This window comes from Trachymyrmex septentrionalis, unplaced genomic scaffold, assembly GCF_001594115.1.
Source record: "Trachymyrmex septentrionalis isolate Tsep2-gDNA-1 unplaced genomic scaffold, Tsep1.0 scaffold36, whole genome shotgun sequence".
Taxonomy (NCBI): domain Eukaryota; kingdom Metazoa; phylum Arthropoda; class Insecta; order Hymenoptera; family Formicidae; genus Trachymyrmex; species Trachymyrmex septentrionalis.
Genome location: NW_017305525.1, coordinates 1,396,232 through 1,417,723, shown reverse-complemented (window position 1 = coordinate 1,417,723; position 21,492 = coordinate 1,396,232). Strand labels below are relative to the sequence as shown.

Here is a 21,492-nt window from a genome sequence, read left to right as displayed (position 1 = left end):
GAGAGAGAGAGAGAGAGAGAGAGAGAGAGAGAGAGAGAGAGAGAGGAACTTGGCCGGTGAGTGAGAGAAGCAGAAAGACGGTCGTTCTGGGTATTCCCCGGACGTGCCATCCTGATTCAAGCGATGTAAGAGTTGCCGGGGAGAGATATGGAGAAGGAAGAAGGAGAAAGGATACACCGCGAGGACGAAGCGAGAAACGGGGGGGGGGGGGAGAAAGAGAGAGAAAGAGAAGGCGAAGAGAGGCATACACCACCGGGGGCTAGGGATGCTAATTATTCTGGTTCATGCGAGCAATTTGTCGACTGTACCCGGGGAACGTATGTTTAATACCCGCAGGGTACTCCCGAGAGCCCGGGGGTATTTACATCTGCGGCGAATACCGCGGCTTATAACGCCAGGTACGTCGAGAATTATCGTCGGGATTATACAGCGTGCGTTTCGTGTGCGAGCGTAAAGCCGGGTGGCGGAATCGCGGAATCGCGGAATACGGATTTCCCCAAGTCTGAGTCTTCTTCGCCGGACCGCCTGTTATCACGCGCGCGGACTCGTAACGTCTTTTTCCTCCGCCCAGCAGAAAATTACGAACCAGGTATTTCGCCGAGGCATTTCAACGCTGTATCCGGAGTATTAATGTAATTCACGGAACATGGCGTTCATGGAACGAACGCTCGTGCGCGGGAACTGCGCTTCGATTATCGTAAGTATTATTGATTTCATGCTTGGCAGCATTTTTCTCAGCGATTACGACGACACACGGAAGACGGATCGAGTTTGATGGAAGATTGTCTATTAATTTAATAATATAAAGCTGTTGGTGAATAATTATTTTAGATATTGCCACTTGTGTACTTTTAATATGTAAATTCTACTTAATTCGTATGTAAAAATTCGTAAAAAAAAAACATCAGACGAGAGAAGATACTTAAAACATAACTTACCAAATAGATTTACAATTAAATGAACAATCTCAAAGTGGAACCAACATCCGGATCTCAAATTTTTATAATATTATTTACTGCGCCTTTAACCTCATCGCCGCGAAGATGAAAAAAAAAAAATAAAGTAAATAATATTATAATTATTTTATATTCTGTGAAAAGAGAAAATGACATAAAGGAATAAAAATTTTACGAAGAGTGTACCGTGAAGGATCGATTTATTGTTGTCGAATTATTCTTGAAATACGTCCGCATTTGTAACTTTCCAAATCGGGACCATTCTCGTTCATCCATAATAGTGGCTTTTCGCTAGAATAGCAATCTGCACGATACACGTAGGGTTAACAGGATCTCTACTTTGATTCTTCTTCCTGCTGCGAGGAAGATCGCTCCAATTTCACAGTGGGAGCACGTGATGTTAAGTCGCGATCGAATACTTCATTCGCCGGAAGCTGGGACTTAATCGTTCCTCCGGGAGCGCTCCGTTACAAACACATATGAGCGAAGAGGAGAAAGGAAGGCAATGGAGATTTATTGCATCCCTCCTCCTCTCCTCCCCTCCCCTCCTCCCCCCCCCTCCGATGAATGGGTGTTATCATGTCCTAATCTGGATTTAGTTAATGAAACAACTCACGGACGTTTAATGATAACTTAGAACTGATATGATTCCTCTTTTCGCTTTCAATATTTTTTTGTAAAATCTTATACAGAGAGAAAATTCCGAATTTTTGCGTTTTTTTCTTAGATAAATTTCATTAATTCGTGCAACTTACTTATTGATTTTAGTTAATCGTTTTTTCGATTCGTTACAAATGTAGAATTCCTCGTAATCAGCGTGAGGGCAAAGGAAGGATGGAGATTTATCGCGTTTGGAGAATTTGTGCTTGTGTGTGTTGTCATGTCTCGATCTACATAAATGTTTATGTTAATGGAAATCGCAAACGTTTCACAATAATTTAAAATTGAGATAGTTTTATTTACTTTAATTTTTTGGCAAAATCTTACAAAAGCTGAAAATTCTTCATATTTCTGCATTTTTCCCCAGGGAATTTCATTTTAATTCGTGCGGTTTATACTTATTAATTTTTGAATTTAACAATCTGTCGGAATCCGGGATATAATTTCATAAATAGACATCTCCGATATGTCGAAAATGGATGTTGCAAAAGACTCGGAAATCGGTCTCGAAGGTATCGATGAGACGATAGGACTGTCTAAAAAATTCATGGGTGTGGCTATTAAAATCGGTTATGAAAGGCTGCTGCATTGCCGCGGAGAGGGTCGAAGATGTGAGCCGCGCGAGTTGTAAAATAAATTCTAAGAAGCCGGAATAGCCTTCTCTTCGCGTTACACAACACTGCCGCCGCGCCTCTTGTGTGCTCGACACAATAATTCATTTACCGAACAGGGAACATAAACTCAATGTTAGCGCACGTCGCGGCACGCTAATACAGTGCTGCTCACACATGCACGAGAATTCACGCAGAAAAGCTTCTTTTCGCGCCTTGAATGAGGAACGAAGCACAATAGACACAATAGCTCTGCGTCGACGAAGAGTACGGCTATTCATCTTGGAAATTTTTTTTCGATAACATCTCATAGAAAGCGTTTCGAAAATGCGTATTAACGTAAATTGAGTTGTTTGAAGGCTAAATGTGTTAATTTAGCAAATGCTAATTAAACTAGCTTCGACTAATGCGATTAATGAATAAAGATGTTACAATGAAATTAGAGCGAAAAAAAAGCAGTGAACGAAGGACTCTGATCGTATGGAAAATTGGATTTTGGTGAAATAAGTTAATTTTCATATATAACGTAACTCAATAATAGACAGTTCTTGAGTTATGATATGTCAAAAGGGTAAAATTTGTGCTCACAGAGCACTTTTTGATGTGTCATAGTTCAAAATCGAGCCATTATTGAGTTTTGTGTCTATGACATTTTTTATTCGCTACATTATAAACTACATTATACGTAAAAATTAACTCATTTTGCCCGGATCCGATTTTCATATAATTAAATATAACGGAAGTACGGGGTCTTTTCTTACATTTATGAGTGAAATAGTCTTGATTTTTCCTCTTGTCATAATATTTCTTATAATAGAATCGTTCATTATAAATGAACGATTTATGTAATGAATACATTAAAGTATTAATCAATTGCTAGATGTATTTCAAGGTCCAGCTGTCACGTTTGTGTTCCAAGAACTGCCATTCAATTTTCTCAGTAGCATAATCTTCGACTTGTGCATTGCAATCAAATGGGCTCGATGTATGCCTGTCCCTTTTCAAACCGGTGGTTACACTTGTAAGTTGGATTACTTTCATATGCAGCCCCCCCCCCCCCCCCCCCATTTCAAAGTTGTTACGTCGTGTGTTGTATCGTGAACATCGATGACGTTATCGATAAATATCTCAACTTGCAATGATGCGCGATTAAAATCGCACTCGTGAGACAACAAAGCACAAGCGTATTAAAAGTAACTTATAAGAAGAACGTATTCAAGTGCTCTAAAAGTCGCGATATCCGGCTAAATAAATGTCATGAAATACTGCAAAGACACTAAAGTGCTGTCTTCACGAGCGGTGATTATAGCAATTAAAATTATAATCTATGGACATGCAGTCGCATAAACCGTTCGCGATGCTGGCCGGCGAGAGTAACAGTATATCATTATGAAAGACATCGCAATAATTCACAGACGTCACGGCGCGATGCTCACTCTTCCATGAATAACTACAAAAACGTAAAACACTTTTCTCTCGAAAACCTCACAGTGAAGTAAATGTTATCGTTTTGAAAGCGAAAAATCTCTACCCGTAACTCTTCTCTATCTTTCAGACCGTAACTATTAAGAGTATATTTAATCGCTTGGAAAATTGTAGCTGCGCTGCAAAATACAATTGCCAATTGCGATAGTAGTGGCGAGTCGAAGCTATGCACAAAGCCGCGAATCCGAGTCGTCCTTTAACGAGGTAATACTTCCGCGAGATATCGTTTAAAAGCTCTATACACAGATTGGAACTCTCCGTTCAAAGTGCAAAACGTAGGCGAGAATTGCGCGCAAAGTGCTTATCGAAGTAAGACTAATGCGAGATATACGTAAGCGACAATTAAAGCATCGGCGGTTTTCGCTATTCGCCTAACTACCACGCATCCAGTATTTAAATGAGATAACGATAAAATATGCGTCGTGCCGTCAATGAATAAGATAAAACGCGGTCTGAAAGAAAAATTTCTTACAAATAAAATCAAGCGTAAGACGCAATTATATAATTCATCTGTATATCGTATTTTGTACACGCTTTTTCGATAAATTTTTATTTCTCATAAACTTTATCGATCGCAAATTACCGATTGGTTTTATGTCGTATCGAAAAGTATCTGTGCGAAGTACTGATCTTCCGTTTTGCGTATATCGTCCGTATATAGGGATCGCGGAGGCGAGTATTTTCAATGACCGTGCAAGGCAGTTATCGAAGGACACTAATGCGAGGTATAGGTAAAACGACAATTAATGCTCCGGTAACTTTTTCGCGATTGCCATAATCCCATCGCGATACCTCGGCAATTGCGGAAACCCTGCACTATCCGTTAATACGCTAATTGATAAAAATCCACGATTGCTCTTCCACTGCGTGCATGCTCGGCTACATTCAGCGTCGAGCACTTTTACTCGGCGATACCCTGAGATCGCAAGTTTATAAACCCCGGGCATCGAGAGATTAACGCCCGATTAATTAGTTTCGCCCGTAAAATATTCGTTATAGATCTCGAGTGTGTGTGTGTGTGTGTGTGTGCTATTCTCACGCGAAATTCGAGCGGGAAGAGTTTCGCGGTGCGATTCTCTGCGCGCGAGATCGTAGCCTGATCATTGTTTTCTATATATACGACAGAAATAAAATCGGAAATCGCTTCGATTTTATTCGCTATAAAACGCATCTTCCACGCTGCTCCGACACCGCCTCCTCGTGGCCGCGCCGCGAAGCGATCATCTTTGCGTCTCTCGGATGGAATTCTCTTGGCGCGGCTTGCGGTCGTAAAAGGTATACGGGAATACGCCCCTCGCGGTTAATACCGGCGGGACGGCGATGCTGAACTTTCGATTTCGCGCCTCCTTCGCGTTTCCGAGATTTATGCAAATCTCGGAGGTGCGCGAAAGACGTGTGGGTAAAAGGGAGAGGGAGGAAGAAAGGAAGAGAGAGAACACGAGTCCAAGATCCGCATGGAAGTCCATATATACGAGCGTTTGCGCGCGTTCACGACGTATTTCTGGCTGTAAATCAACGAGTTATGCATAGAGAAGGCACAGAGCGGCCGACACTTCCGCCCGACAACGTTTAACATTTGCAACGTTCCTCTTCACCCACTACTGAACTCCGACATTGCGATTGACTTAAGTCGCGCTCGAGGCTGCGTGTAATCGCTCGGTCATGACGAATGGTCTCCGACCGAGAAGTGCTCTGTAGAGTATTGGCGATGGGGTGATGTTCTTTGTTATTTATCGAGACGCGCGTTTAATTATCAAAGGTAGCTCCAAGCTCCATAAACTCGTTAAGTCCGCGTTGTTAAAGCGTTCTGCGCAACATCATCGGATAAGAGTTTGTGGAAAAAGATTCAACGCCGTGAGAATTTCTTTAAAAAAATGTATTTAAATTATGTAAATAATAACGATAATAATTTTATTTAAAATATTTAAATTATTATTATAATTATTGTGTACAGTGAATGTACGTCTATAGTTAATATACATCCTTAGAAAATCAATCACACGTGATGTGATTAGTGCTATGATTACTCTTATATACTATAATTTAGAGTAGAAAAACATAATTTTTTATTTTAAATTATTCTTGATAATTTTAGATAAATTATACCCTAGTTAGAATTAATAAAATCAGATGTTAAAATACATCGAGATTGTTCAATAGAGCGATCTTGCAGTTCCAACGTTTGGGTTACTCTTGAAAGAAAGTAAAAAAATCAGTTCACATTTTTTCAGAAGAATTGTTATTGTATCATAAGTTTAGCTGACAAAATTGTCGTAATTTTATTCAAATTACCGCTGTAAACTGAAGTCGATCTAATATTTTTTTTCTCGAAGCGGCACTCCCACGTTGTGATAAAGTCACGAGCGCGCTTTCACGATGTATTTACTCGGCCGTAAAGATACATTCGTTTTTTTTCTCCATCGTGCGACTCGGACGGAGACCTGAGCGCATAAAGTCAAGTCTATGAGCAGCTGATAGACAACTCGATCCGGCACGACGTGAAAGAAAATGAGCAAAGGGTCAAAAGGGTTTAGTCGTGGCCGCGGCTCTACTCACGGAAATCCTCTTCTCAAAAAGTGTTAATAAAATTGCTCCAAGTAATACCAGATGTTGCGGCAACATCACGCGGCTATCCCACTTGTGTAAATTTTAAATAATAAGACGACGAAGAAGGCGTAGTGCTGAACTTAAACCCGGTGGCATAAGATTAAAAGTATAATCCCATCGACTTCCACCACCTTCTGGTTCTATACCACACAAATCTGATCTTCTATACATAAATACTCATTATCGATTAATATCAACAATAATAACGGTGAAGTTACTCCTTCGCGATGCGAAACGAAACAAGAAACAAAGTCTAACATAAGACCCGAATAAAAATATTTCTCGTAAAAACTTACTAGCCAGAATCTAGCCATTGTTTGCTAATTTTTGCTAATGAAGTTAATGTCGATAAAGATTATAAAGAAAAAGATACGAATGACGCGGCTATTAAATGTAACATAAATCAAAATAATCTAGAAGAATTGTTAAACATATTACGCCGTAATTCTTACCCAAACTTGCCAAAGTGTGCAAAAACATTCTTATTTACCAACAAAGTTTCGTATAATATTCGATTAATATACAGAATAGACGGAACTGCTGGCGAATTTATATATTTTGGAATAAAAAAATGGCTTGGTCAATAATTTGTTCCAAATTTACATATCTCATCAGATATATTATTACAATTTATTATAATGTTGACGGAATGACATTGTTTCACTCTAGTTCAAAACAATTTTAGCCAATTCTGTGTAAAATCATTTGTACATAATCCATTTTGTGTAGTAATTTATAGTAAATAGTAAACCTGTAGGGTGTAGGAAGAATAAGTGGATAGTATTATAGATAATCAAGATTTTTTTAAAAGAATTTATACAAGAAATTAGTCGATATTGGAAAAATTAAAGTGCCCCCCGAAGAGTTCTAACGATTATCCTTAACAACCGATGCGCTAAAACCAATATCTGAAAAGGTGATAATCGTTCTAGAGCTTTGAAGTATCAGATTTCGAATTTTTCTATTTCAAGGCGCTAGAATTGTTTTGTTTGCGATCTCAGCTTTTTGATTATTAAGAGTAATCGTTAGAACTCTTTGGGGGACTATCAGAACTCACAACAAAATGCCGGAAATCTAAAAAAATTTTTTTCGGAAATCCGGTATTTTCTTGAGAATTCTGGTTGTCCCTCCCCCAAAAAAGTTCTATCGATTATCTTATATGGATCAAAGTGCTAAAATGAATATTTATAATAAGAAGTTATCCTTTCAAAATTTTGGAATCGTGAACTTGGTCTCCCCGATACTAAATGATGTTTTTACCGCTTTAATCGACGAAACTCTTTCTAATATTGATAGAGGACTCTAAAACTCTTCGGAGGACAACCAGATCTCTGCTTATTTTTTCTAAATTTTGAAAAAGTGGAACCAGCTTTACAGAAGTAAAATTGAAGATATATATTGATCACGTGTTTTAAAAAAATATTTAAAGTTTTATATTCAGTACACAACATTTTGAAAGTTTTACACTTACTTAAATCGTCTATTGCAGGATTATAATCCATGTCAAAGTGAATGTTTCTAGAAAGTCGCTTTTAAACGTCAATCTGCGACGGATTCTCTTCTCCTGTACGCGCATCTTGGCCTATGGTCAGTTCCCATCTTCTTTGAATCTTAATTTTTTTTTTTAATTTTGCCATGTCCAAAGATTTCTAAAACTTTTCTAGTCTCGAAGATTTATTTTCTTTGGTCATGCTTCGACTTTCTCTGTTGCATATCCAGACAAGACTGCCGACAGTTTGCTCGCAAATCGATCGTACGTATTTTTTAATAGAGCTCTGAGGCTTGTTATTGGTGAATAGAGAAAGATCCTTCTTTATACTATATATACCGGAATAATCCGTACTTCGACTGATTTTTCAGTTCTCATTGTTCTCAAACAGATGACAAAAATGTTCGGTTTTGACGCACTCAAACCTACTTGACTAGAATTAGATGTTTAAAGTGAAATCCTACAGTCCGCCACGTTTACCGTCGTGAAGTTAGCCCCCCAAAAATAAAAAGAAAATAAAGTTTTTTAGCTCATTCGATTGCTCATCGTTTGTACATGTTTGCACATTTTGAATTTTCATTTGCACACTTCTAGTTAAAAAGTTATTAACAATTAAAGTTTCGAGATAGATTGTGGAAGGTATGTAGGTTCAAATCGTAATTCCTATGCTCAAAATGGCATGTATCGATAGGATTTTGTTTGCACATTTTGAAACAAGTCGATTTTTCGTTTGCACACTTGGAGTTGAAAAGTTATTAACAAATGAGTGTTGGGGGGTCAACTCCACATCACGTATAAGTACGTTTCCGACTTGAATTAATCTAATCGGCAGATTTCCATTCTTGTATCAGAGATTAACATCCGTTTCTACCTTGTACCAGAGATTAACTTTAATTTTGGTTTAACTTACTTTTCATCTTTTTGTCTAATTCTTGGAACTAGAAAAAGATGATGAATTAGTTGAACCAAGAGTAGAGTTAAACTGTAATAGTTGTAATGGGCATTAAATATTATCAATGATAAATTATTAGGGAAATAACCAACTTCACACAAGGGCTAAATTTGAAGGAAGTCTTTTTATTACAAATTGAAAAATAGTGCCAACAGTGTAGTCGATTGTCATATGTGATCATATAATAAATAAATAAATAAAAAGTATGTAAAGATACAATGACAAATATTATTTGAGAAATCAACTGTTGAGACGAGATAAATCACTTAAACGAATCAAAATGAACAAATTATTGTACGATAAAAATGATAATTCCTAAAAGATTGTTTTGCTAAGTTACTGCTAAAAAATACAGTTTTTTAAAATTTAGTTTTCATTTAACTCAATACAGTCTTCTAATCTCATCTATTACTTTTTATAAATAAGAGAAAGTCTTTAATTTTTTTAAATATAATACAAAATATATGTTTAATTGCTTTTTTTAGCTGTTTTTATACATATTATCTTGCAACAAGATTTAGATAAACGATATAGATATGCCTCGTAAAGCTTGCGTGACAGCAAAAGAAATATTCGAACTGTAAAAGATAGCGATTGCTTTATTAATTCAAGTGGCACTCTGAAATTGCGATCTGATCCAATATGGATAGACATTCGCAAATTTCTAAAAGGCAGGATTTAGATTACGAATCTCTATTTATATTTGAAACAAAATAGGAATGGCATTTTCTCTCGTATATTAGAACATAAAGTGTGAAGTTAGCCTCCTCAAAATTGTTTTTTAAATAACTTTTTAACTAGAAGTGCAAACGAAAATTCGAAATGTGCAAACGATGAGCAATCGAATGAATTAGAGAAACTTTATTTTTTTTTTTTAAATGTAGGCTAAAACTTCACGACGGACTTCCGCGGTTCAGCATATATGGCTCATAATTCGTCTACAATGAAAGTTTTTTAAGTAAAATTTAAGCTTGAGCCTCACGCCGAAAGAAATTGACCAATCACAGTCAAATATGAGGAGAATAATCGGCTAGCCAACATCAGTTTTACATCTTAAAATCTCACTGTAGACGCTCAAGGCAAAAATCTGACTTACAGTGAGAATCGATACTCACAAATAATTACAGTTACAGTAGCTGATTAGAACTACGACTAATCGGATTATGTCACTCTAATGTACCTTACAAATTTAAGATCTTCGTTCTCGTCGGTTGTTTATTGCCATTTTTATAAAACAGTCCTCAACTTTCGCTGCTGTCTCGCGCGAGCAAGCGAGTTGCACTTATCGACATAATCTCGTCCCACGCCAGTTCCAAGCATTTGTAATTCATGGCAGCTTATTGAAAAAAGTCAGACATTATGTTAATACGAGCGGGGGTATTATTCACGGCCGTGTGTCACTGACCACCTACCCATTCCCGGCGTACCTGAATAATACGTTAACGCGACGCATTTGTCTCCTCTAACGCACGCTCTTTTTCTCCGTCTTTCCTTTTCCTTCCGTGTAAACCGAGACCAGATTTTCTTTCTTCCTTTCTTTCCACTTTTCTCGCCGCTCTATTTTGTTCATCGGTCGATACGTCGAAGAGTCGTCGCTAGATTCGCGTAACGTTTCTGCGCACAGACATCATACTCGCGCGGCATTACAAGCCGGGACGATATTAAATTATAATTCGCGACACGCTCTGCCGCGTTACCTCATACTTTCCTTCACTATTTATAGGCCGACGCTCGCTCCGCTCGTTCGTTCGTTCGCTCTGTACTTCTTGCCAGCGAGAGAGCTATGAACCGGCGCCGAGAGAGCACGCCTAACGCTCTCGCGAGAGCGCGATTACGGCCGTGAGAAATCGTTGTTGCCGGTGTGGCAGATGCAACGTATGTGGATACGCCGCACCCGAGAAAATTGAAACGTTCCTATGTAGATTATGCGCGAGGCCGCGTCTATTTCTACGCGTTGAGTAATACCTGCCGAACGGTCTTCCTTGCTACGCCGTGTCGCATTTTAACTGTAAAATACGGAATATTGCGTTTTACAATTTACAAGAAGAAGCAGATATTAGCAATGAAAAAATTAAAATAAATCGCAAACGTTACATTTACTTAATCGTCAAAATCTATGATTGGCAATCTATGATTGGCAAAAATGTTCGATTCATATGCTAATTAAATTCGTTAAATTGAGCTTTTTATTTTCCTTGAGGAAAAATCATTATTCAATCTGTAATATTTTTTTTTTTTTTTTTTTTAATTTTACGTCAACGTTTATTATAAGTCGTTGCTCGCACTCGCGTGTGATTTACGTCGTTCTCTGTCTCTCAGAATAAACTTCATTGTTAAACGCCACCCACAACCATCTGTTACTTTCTTTTTGCGGGTTTAGGTTAAATCACCACTGTGCCTACTATAACTTGAGTATATACGTACATACGTAGTTAGATGTGAATAAATGCACGGATAAAACGGGCGTGTATATCTTTCGCCTTCTCGAATCATGAGGAAACGTCGATGTCATATACATATATGTTACAAAAAAATGTATGATTGTTCAATTTATCTTCTGATCACTAGATACAAATAGAACATGGGTCTCTTTCACCAACCTCACCAGTTAAGCTAACCGATGATTACATGAAGCTTGTTCAGCGTACTCATCTAACCATCTGTTAGCTTAACCGAGATTGGTGAAAGACACCCTATACCGTGAATAAATTCGTATGTTAAATGAATATCATAAATACTTTTAGAGTTGAAAAAAAAACATTTGAATTGCAGTTGTTTGCGAAGAAATTTCTTTCTAGTCAATCCATTAGTTGTAACATACTGCACATGCTCTTATGCAACACACTGTAATCGTTTTAATCCCAGATTGAGTTCCGATACAATTCCGCGAGCACAATCGATCATCATGATCGATACACTGAGTCAAAGGCCGGAATGCGACGGATAGTTAATTCTGTACAGCGTCTTCGTACATGATTTGCTATTCATTAATCGCATTTTTCGTCCCGTATTGCATTTTAACCTTTTAATCACTTATTTTATAAAAAATGTATCGAAAAACAAGATTTTTATTATTATCTAATATATATCCTCACAAATTGATATATTACATATTTGAGAAATTTACGATTAATAGAAGTAATTATATTTCTCTGATTTTTTAAAATAAAATTTAAGAGGGCTTAAAAGATTTTTTATCTTTCCCAGAATTATACAGAAAAAAAGACTGTTCTTAAATCACAACCGTATTAATCAACCAAAAATATTGATTATATACGAGTAATTTTGCTTCAAAGATTTTAATCTTGATTTGATTGAATTTATGTTGATGTAAGTATTACTTTGCAATTTGAGACTTTCTCCATCAAAAATCTTACATCAACACAAATTCAATCGAATCAAGACTAAAATCTTTGAAGTAAGAATCTTTTTGCTTACAATATTTTTGCTCATATATGCACATATTATGATCGATTTAAAAATAGTCTTTTTTTCTGCATACTCTTGAATTAACTTCGTTAAATTTTCTTTGTTTAAGAAACGAATGCCCGTCTACTCAATCTCGTTTCGTACCAAACTCGTTTACGTGAATAAGCTTATAAAAATATAAGCAAATCCACAGCATACTGTCTGAGATTGTACTCACCGGGATAACCTTCCGGGATGACTATTTCCGGTCCCACTTTGACGTCGTGACGGTAACGATGCATCAGCAGTGTAGCCGTGACTCTAAGCGATCTCTGCTGTTGCTTATACAGCAGTATCGGCCTTCCACCAGCACCTTCGACCCTGACCACTCTTGGCAGTGAGAATCTGTCCAGGAACTCGCGCAGTGGCATGAAACCACCGCCGGAACCCGCGGCCTCGGCAGTTGCCTCTCTCGAACTCGGCAATGAGTCCTCGCCAGTTCCGGTGGCCTCGCCGCTCGACAACGTCGAAAATTCACCAGTCGACGACATCGCGATACAGTGTCTCTCACAGTAGTTTGCACCAAACTCGCTTCTTCGTTTCTTTTACATTTCACCAATCCGCACGATGGAATGCATGCGCTTCACGTTGTCCAGCAATTTTGCTTGTTTTTTTTTTAAATATCAGAAATCAGGTGCGTCACTCTTTGTCCGCATGCTTGAAAAACAGATGACACTGTCTAACGTGAAGATAATTCGTTGAAAAATCCTAAATTAAAGAAAAATAATCGTATTATGGCAATCGTTTAAAAAAAAAGATTTTTAATCTTATGAAAAATAATTCTTATAACCGTTAATAACCTTAGAGCACTTTCATATAAAATTGCGGTGAAAAGAATTTCAAGAAATTAATATAACGGAAGTAGGTATAGCGATTCTCGCAATAAGTAGCTCGTTTTTCTATTCTCTAACAACGCGGTCGGAACAAAATGCTTTCTTCTCCCTTTCCCCATCTCGTCATTTCAACCACCCTCCAACGGAATTCGTCATTTCGCAAGGCATGACAGTCTTGACAGCGATGCGTTAGCGGCGAACCGCGCAAACAGATGAGTGATTACGCTTCGGGCGTTCTTGATGATGATGATGAATTTATGACGATGATTATCTCCCGTGACATACCGGTGTGTCGCCACCGGTGTTTGTCTTTCAGATGAGCGGCTCTATGTCGCGGAGAAACGTGGGCAGAATGGCAAAGCGGGACGCTCTGCTATTTGCGAAAGACGTCGCCTGTCTTTGAAGTCGTAACAGCAGAAATGCGGCAATGCCGACAGAAAAGAAGACATGTACGAAAGTGAATGAACGACTTATAAATATCATTATACAAAGTGTTTAACCTTTAGAGGTGACGGTTTATTTCTTTTTTTTTAATCTTACAGCTTTTTCTAAGAGCAGTATTTCGTTCTTACTTTAAGACAGTTTCAAGTAATGTTTCAAGATGTAATACAACCTCTAATTAATTTATGATGTCTCAAAACTGTATACTTGAAACAGTCTCAAATATAAAAATCGACCCCTGCTCGCGATTGATCTGAAATTTTACATAGAAGTTGTTCTTTATGTAAGAAATAAAAAAACATACAGTCTCAACTTCGGGAAGTGGAAAACATTTTTATATGACAATATTTAACGACTAAAATTCGGACCGATTAAAGAAAGAGTGATCGCAAAAAGGTGGTTTCTTTCGCCCGGTTTTTGAGCCCTCAATTATTGGACTGAACTCTGTGCCAAATGATATCCTACAATGAGATATTAATTACAAAGAAGTTTCAGGTTAAGGTGACAATTGTTATCATAGCTGGAGGGGAAAGGAGGGAAGGAAAGGGGGATTCACGTATTACGTCTATGCGAAAATCTGTTTTTCTTTTACATTCCCAACTCTAATAATAATTGTCACCTCATCTTCAAACTTCTCTGTGATTAATGTCTCAATATAAGATAAAATTTGACACACAATTCAGTTCCTAAAATTGAGGACCCAGAAAACGGGCAATTTTTGCGGTCACTCTTTCCACGCGAAGCAAGATCTACTGAGTGAAAGTCGTAAAATAAAAGAAATTGTTTTTTTCTCAAAGTTGAGACTATATGTTTTTTATTCCTCACATTGAGTAGAATTTACGTGCAAAATTTGAAGTTATAATCGCGAGCAGGGATCATTCGGAACTGTATCCCTCGACTATAAATACCGGCTTAAATAAGATTTTTGTAAGTAAGAATTTGTTATAATTTATTATTTTATCATAATCCTTACTTCAAAATATAATACTGTTTCATCGTCCACTACATCATGATTTTTTCGGCCTATAAAGACGTCTGTTCTTTTTAACTCAACTTCTTGTGTACAGTTCATCCTTTCTCTTTTTCTCTCCAACATGGAAAGAAAAAAAGGGAAAATAAACCTTGCAAGAAGTATAATTAAAAAGAACAAGCCTCAGGTTCAAAAAGCATTCCGTATTATATAACAGATAGTGCACATACTGAGTAAAAACAAAATCTTAATAAACAATAAATTGAAATCTTAATCGTTTCTGAAATATAAACAGTTTTGTATGTTAGTATCTCATGACTAACTTATTGGCTTCTATATGTTACTATACATACGATATGAAAAGAGAATAATCTTTAGTACATTACTTTGTATAATGATGTATAATCATCAAATAGATCCGCAATGATTATAATAACAACTGGTCAATTATCGGTAAAATCTTTTATTACCAAGCAAGTATGAAATGTATTGAATGAGGCTAACAAAACATGGTTTGTAAACACACTAGTAATAAATCTTCACGTCACATGCAACACGTAAAAGCCAATAAATTCTTTGATTAACTTGTGACTAGACTTTACCTAAGAATAATATAAAAATTATTTTTTCAGCAATGAGATTAAGTGATGGTTATTGTAATTTTAAAAATTATTCATTACAAAACTGTCAGTTTATTATGATTAACTATAGCTGGAAAAGTACAATTTTTACATTATCATCAAGTTAAAACTAATAACCACTTAAGTTAGTCAGAAAATGAAAAACCATGGACCTAAATCAGACTCGATACTAACATACAAAATTATTTGTGTCTTAGAAATTGAATTTTCGACCTATGTTTACTAAGATTTTTTTACTAAGCGTATTAAATAAAATGCTGAATGTTTTCTTTTTAATCCTGTATACCACAACTATTTACTCAATATTATTTTTCTGATCTTTTTAATTGATACCTTGATATACTGCTAAACGAAAATGTCAGTTTTACTTTTGCTTCGATCTATTTCGTTCATTAATACTGGTCGCCTAAAAGCTGTTACTCGTATGCTCAATCATTATACTTTCTCTGAGCTCTACGAAGATTTTTCCCTCTAATCCGATTCACTCTCCGATTCTGTATCCCCGAGATTTTCACGTAATTAGGAACGATGATTTGTATCTGTTAACAGCTCCGAGAGCGATGAAATATAATTTATTCATGTTCGCTGTCATACACATAGTCCATAATGTACTTTCTTGAGTGACTTGCACCTGCGACATTCCACGGCTACGCGCATTCGCGGCGATATTCCGTACATTGCATACAAATGATGAGAATTAATATTCTACATATGTAAGGTATGATGCGGGAGGAGGACTACTACAGACATTATCCGCGATTCCGGTCATGAATACACATGAGAATGGGGGAATTCTATTTCTCCCTAACCCGCGACTTCTTCCTCGTTATTTAGATAGGATGTCCTCACCAGTGAAACTTCTGTAATCGCCATGTAATGGGGTTTTAATTGCCCGCAACTAAAACGATCGTGACGAAGGCATCGTGAATTATTACGACGACCGGTTATGACGCGTTCGCGTTCATCAAACGTTTTTCTGCATTTCTTGCGTCATTTGTTTGTCTTACAGATCCCCCGCATTTTAGTATGCACCGAGGTATGTATCTTGTATCGCGAACGAATACTTGCTATTCCGTTTGCGTGCAAGATCTTTTTCAGAAATCGCGTTTTTTTTTTTTTTTTCATTTTCTGCTACACGTACGTGTATATAACGGACAATTACGTTTCAACCGAAATTTTCAAAGAGACTACGAACTGTGACGAGAATAGCTCCTTTGTCAAGACTTTTTGATTTCACTCTCTATAGACTCTTCACTCCCTCATTGTCCGCAGCTCAAAGATGACGTTCGTCATGTATGATAGACGTTTACGTGTTAAAGCGTCCGTTTTGTCAAACGTGATGTAAGTAGACGTAAACCTGACGAGAAACGAATTGCGAGAATTCGCGATATCGGGTAATTAAGCTATATTCATGGAGAGTTAAGCTAAAAAGCCTCGCCGCATTTCTGTGCATAATAGATCGTACGAAGTGAAAGTGCAGATTTAGCAATTCCGCCCATTAGCGGCTATTCTAAGCTGCAAATGTTTTATGCTTCTACGCGCGGTGTGTGCATTGCGAACATCCCTGACGTAATTTTCCTAACAGAAGACCTATCGTGCCGCCAAGCACGTAACCCTGCCAGCGATTTTAATCAAGCTTATGAAAGTTTCTGCGTTGTGTGCGCGCAACTTTCTAATGATATGATGATTAATTAAATACCAGAAACAAAGCGGGAGATTTTAATTTGTGTATAAGTTAATAAGAACACCTTCCGTGAGTGGAATCTAATTTGCTTTAACAGAGAAAGTAAATCGCTCGAGAGTCTAATATCGAAGATTATTAATCGCTACTACAATAATTAACATTTTACACGTTTACAAGTTATAACAAAATAAATTAGCAATTGAAACAATGTTACAATTTGAGTTCCGAATCTCGCGCATATAACTAAATATAATAAAACGCATAACATTTAAAGTGCGTAATAGAATTTAATAATAACTTAGTATGTGATCTTTTGAAAATAGTTCAAAATTTTAATGTTAGTTTTTATATTTTTATCTTTTTGTTATTTTCTCATAAAAATTATTATTTTCATAAAAAAAAGTTACGAACAGATCTGGACAGAAAAACTATTAACTCGGAAACGATACGACACATACGGCAAAATGCCATCAGATTATTTTGGTTCTTCTCGATAAGATTTACGAGAAAGTTCCTAAGCGTTGAAGCCGTATCTATCATCGTTATCAAGAAAACGATCGCAACATCTATAGGCCAATATCCATAGCCGATTCTTATTTCACGACCGTCTTGAGTAACATCTTAAGACACTAATGCAGTCCTCTGATTGCTGCGTAACTTCTTAAGACCGTACTTAAGACGGTCTTAAATATAAGACTATAAATATCGGCCCTAGAGTATCTAAACGTGTGCGCAAATCTTTTGTTAATGAATGATCGGTGTTCATAGTACGTTCTTATTTTAAAATTGTCTTAAGTAATGTCCTAAGATGCTAATACCGCTCTATGATTAGTATTCATAATTCTTATATTTAAGACTACCTTAAGTACAATCTTAAGATGTTATGAATCAATAGAGGGCCGCATCAGCATCTTAAGACATTACTTAAGACGGTCTTAATATTATATAAGAACGGATATTATGAATACTAGCCATTGGTTTATACATACATCTTTTAAGATTCGATTATAATTATCGTCTATGTTTTTTATGACCGTTTTGCTTTCAACAGATATATAGCGTTTTTCACTGGAAAGACTAGTTGCAACATTGGTGCAATAGAATCCAAATCACGTATTTTCAGTGTTATTAAATAATTTAAGCCTTTTAATTGTATATTCCTTGTTGTCACAATAAAGGATGGTCACTTGAAAGGATCTAATTACTTATTAACACTAAAAATATGTAAACCATAATTTGCACTAGTTTTCTTCATAGAAAAAATGCTAATAATTGACACAAGTGTCTGCCTAATATTCTTGACTGCTTTCCTTTTAAGCTAATGTTACATTGTCCATTTTTATTGTACAACAAACTTTTTAAGTGTGTTGATTAGCTGCAAAACAGAGAAATCCGAGGACCTCTCTGTCCTACAACCAATCAACAGGCTTGAAAAGCTTTGTCGTTATGTAGCACATGAAATATCGGTCTCAGGGTGGATTCATACCTAGACAGAAAAATGTCTATTAAGTTAAAATGCCAACACGCGTATGATCACATGAGACATAAGGACGATTTAATGCTCTTTTTGTGCTAATTTATTGCTTTAATCCCGATTTTGTTCTAACCGCAAGAAATAACTTTTTGCTGACTTTTAATAAAGATAAAATTCACATTGAAAAAGAAATAACAAAAACAAAAATACTAATACTATAATTTAGTGCTAATTATGTGCTCATAATATAAATTAGTTTAAATTTCGGAACGATATCTTTTACGCAAAAAAAAAAAAAAAACCATTTCATTTACGGAAAACAATCTACTATATGATCCCTTTTACTGTAAAATCAATCAGCAAAATTTCATGAAATTTTCTGTGAAATATCATGTATTGTCCTACAAAATGTATTACATGCAAATGATTTTTGTGCTCTATCTCTTATGCGCAAAAAACCACCTCAAAGCGTCAACTTAGATGCGCCGCATATTACAGATGTATATCGCTTGGAATATAAGTTCTACATCGAGAGGAAATCATATCTTACATCAATAGCTCATACTGTCTATTTTTTACTACTGTTTTCCACAAATGATAGTGAAACAATAAAATCGTCAATATATATTTTGCGAGCAATAAAATCAGTAACGGGACTACATGAAAAAAATTCCGAAATCGTTATTATTTCTCTCTTGTATGCACGCTTTGGGTGATTTTCGTGCGTAAGGGATCGAGCACAAAAATTGTCCGCGTGCAGTACATTTTGTAGGACAGTGCACAATATTTTACAGAAAGTTTCATAAACAAATATATAAAATGAGACTCGAAAGAATCTATCAGTATCTGTGAAGAATATAAAAAAGCCCATCAGAGCCTACATCAGCTGTTCGGATGCACAGAAAACTCTTTATTTTCGTGTGAATGTAACAAAACGAATATTTTAACGAACAGCTGATGTAGACTCTAATGAGTTTTTTTATATTCTTCACAGAAAGTTTCATGAAATTCTGCTGATTAGTTTTATAACAAAAGGACGATGTAGGGATTGTTTTCCGCAATGAGATGCGTAACCACAACATAACAATATCGAATTGTCGTTAAAAATTACAGACTCGGGGAGAACTACAGATATTTGTATCAATTGCGTCCTCTAAAAGGAAAGCAGTCTTTTATCTATTCTTCGTTATTTATTACTCTATCCCAATCAGTATTTTTTAAATATTTTTTTAAATATTTATTTAATGTAAAAATATTCAATAAATGTTTAGAAAAATGTTTTTTAAATTTTGTGTGCGTACTGATTGATGGGATCTAATAATATGAACAGAAAGACAAATAATTATTACGTGAAGCCCGCCTTTGTTTCTACACTGGACTGCACTAAAACTTTCTCTCCTTCGCCAAACTTCAAATACGTATCTATTTCACTTTAAGTACAAGCGTACACTAGTTGAGTCACAAAGAAAACAAACCTATGGATGAATTGCACTTCGTCGTAATACGTTCCATTCTAACCTCTCTGCATGCGTTATTTTCACAATTTTTGAAACACAATCGCTCTACTCGGTTCAGGTTCGATCCTGTTCACTGTAACTATTCTTCTCACTCACCTCGTCGATCATCAAAACTTAACGAAACTCCGTATCCATCCAAAAAGCGTTAATTCGTCAGTGTGAAGCATTCGTCTCACACGCGTGTGCAAGCATGTAAACCCGAGATGCACGTGTCGAGATCGCCTGACTTATTGTTAGAGGAATCCGTAACTTCGTGAAGAATATTACGGAGAATGCTCCGAATATCGTCCAAACGATGTTGAGACGAAAATTCAGAATCGCCAATTGAATTCTTTCACAATATTCGAACGTGATCAAACTCGCTCGAACGTACGATTAAACAAACGCATACTTAAACGATCACCTGGAATTTTCGGTATCAACGGAGATTTCCGATTAACCGTTCGGCTATTCTCGTAGGATCGTACGCAAGTCGCAAACGGCACTATCGACCCATCGAACGACCGGTCGATCGAAGCGTAGTTGCGTGAGGAGCTCAACATGGAACGGCCCAACACTTCAGACGAGATCGCGCGACTAAAAGTTTGCAAACCGCAGAGACGCAGCGGTGCGCTAACGTCGAGCCGTGTCTCCCCCACTTCGTCAATCCCCAGTTCAAATAAACTGTATCGCGCAGACTCGCGTGCTCAGAAATCTCTCTCTCTCTCTCTCTCTCTCTCTCTCTCTCTCTCTCTCTCTCGCCAAGTCTTTTCCACCTTTTCCTGCAGCGATACCGCGCGCGATTCTTTTCCTCGATCAGCTAGAAACTTCCGTTTCCGGTCGTATAATTTCTCGAGTACCTAGGAGTTGGGTATGTATTAAACGTAACGTATCACATATGGATTTTACACATATAATATCATGTATTATACGTATTATATGTATTATGTGTATAATATAGTATATACTCGTATGTACATATTATACATATGTAGGAAATATAAGAAACTACTCGCAGCTCTAAATAACCCAACCTCTTCGACCAACTCCGATTATTGGAATTGACCAATCATATTTGTCAACGAGACAGATGCGATTGGCCAATTTCAATGGACTAACCGTCGATTAAAGTTAATCGGAGTTGATCAAAAGCCCGTTTCTACTAATATAGATTAATTTTAATCTCAGTTCAACTTACTCTTCATCTTTTTCTTATTCTTAAAACTAGAAAAAGGTGAAGAGTTAGTTGAATCGATTAAAATTAAACTGCAATGATAGAAACAGGCGAAAGTGACCCCGATATTTCGCGTGTGAGAAAATTCACATGTTGAGAGTGTTCGCGAAGATGATTTGTACACTTGCAATTATAATGCTAAAATAATTCACACGGAAAGAACGGTTTTGTTGAAATATCTAAAAATTTAGACAAATCTGAAAATAAATTGTGTTGGATTAGCAAATAATTATATAAGACTCAAACTGAATTGCTAAAATGTCAAAATTGTTTATAATATTACTTATCATACTTGAGTTTCCTACATAATTATTTTTGATGGTTCAACAAAATTATTTTCAGATCTGTATATCTATCTAAATTTTTTAATACTTCAATAAAATCGTTTTTTTTTATTGGCACGTAATTAGAAGTATTATTTAAATAGTTGCTATCCTTTTAAAATGTATTATATAAAACATATTTGTTTAATAAAATAAAAATTTTTTTTA

At 36.4% G+C, this 21,492-nt stretch overlaps 1 protein-coding gene across 1 annotated transcript in view; it reads right to left on the bottom strand.

The window, feature by feature from the left end:
• Positions 1–20,065, bottom strand: part of LOC108750361 — a 61,691-nt gene extending 41,626 nt beyond the window's left edge. Inside the window, exons 1-2 of the mRNA XM_018489767.1 lie at positions 19,747–20,065; positions 12,407–12,936 (exon numbers count right to left, since the gene is read on the bottom strand). Coding sequence (XP_018345269.1) covers positions 12,407–12,719 — 313 coding nt within the window. The 5' untranslated portion in view covers positions 12,720–12,936; positions 19,747–20,065. The remainder of the gene's footprint in view (positions 1–12,406; positions 12,937–19,746) is intronic.
• Positions 20,066–21,492: the final 1,427 nt, after the last annotated feature.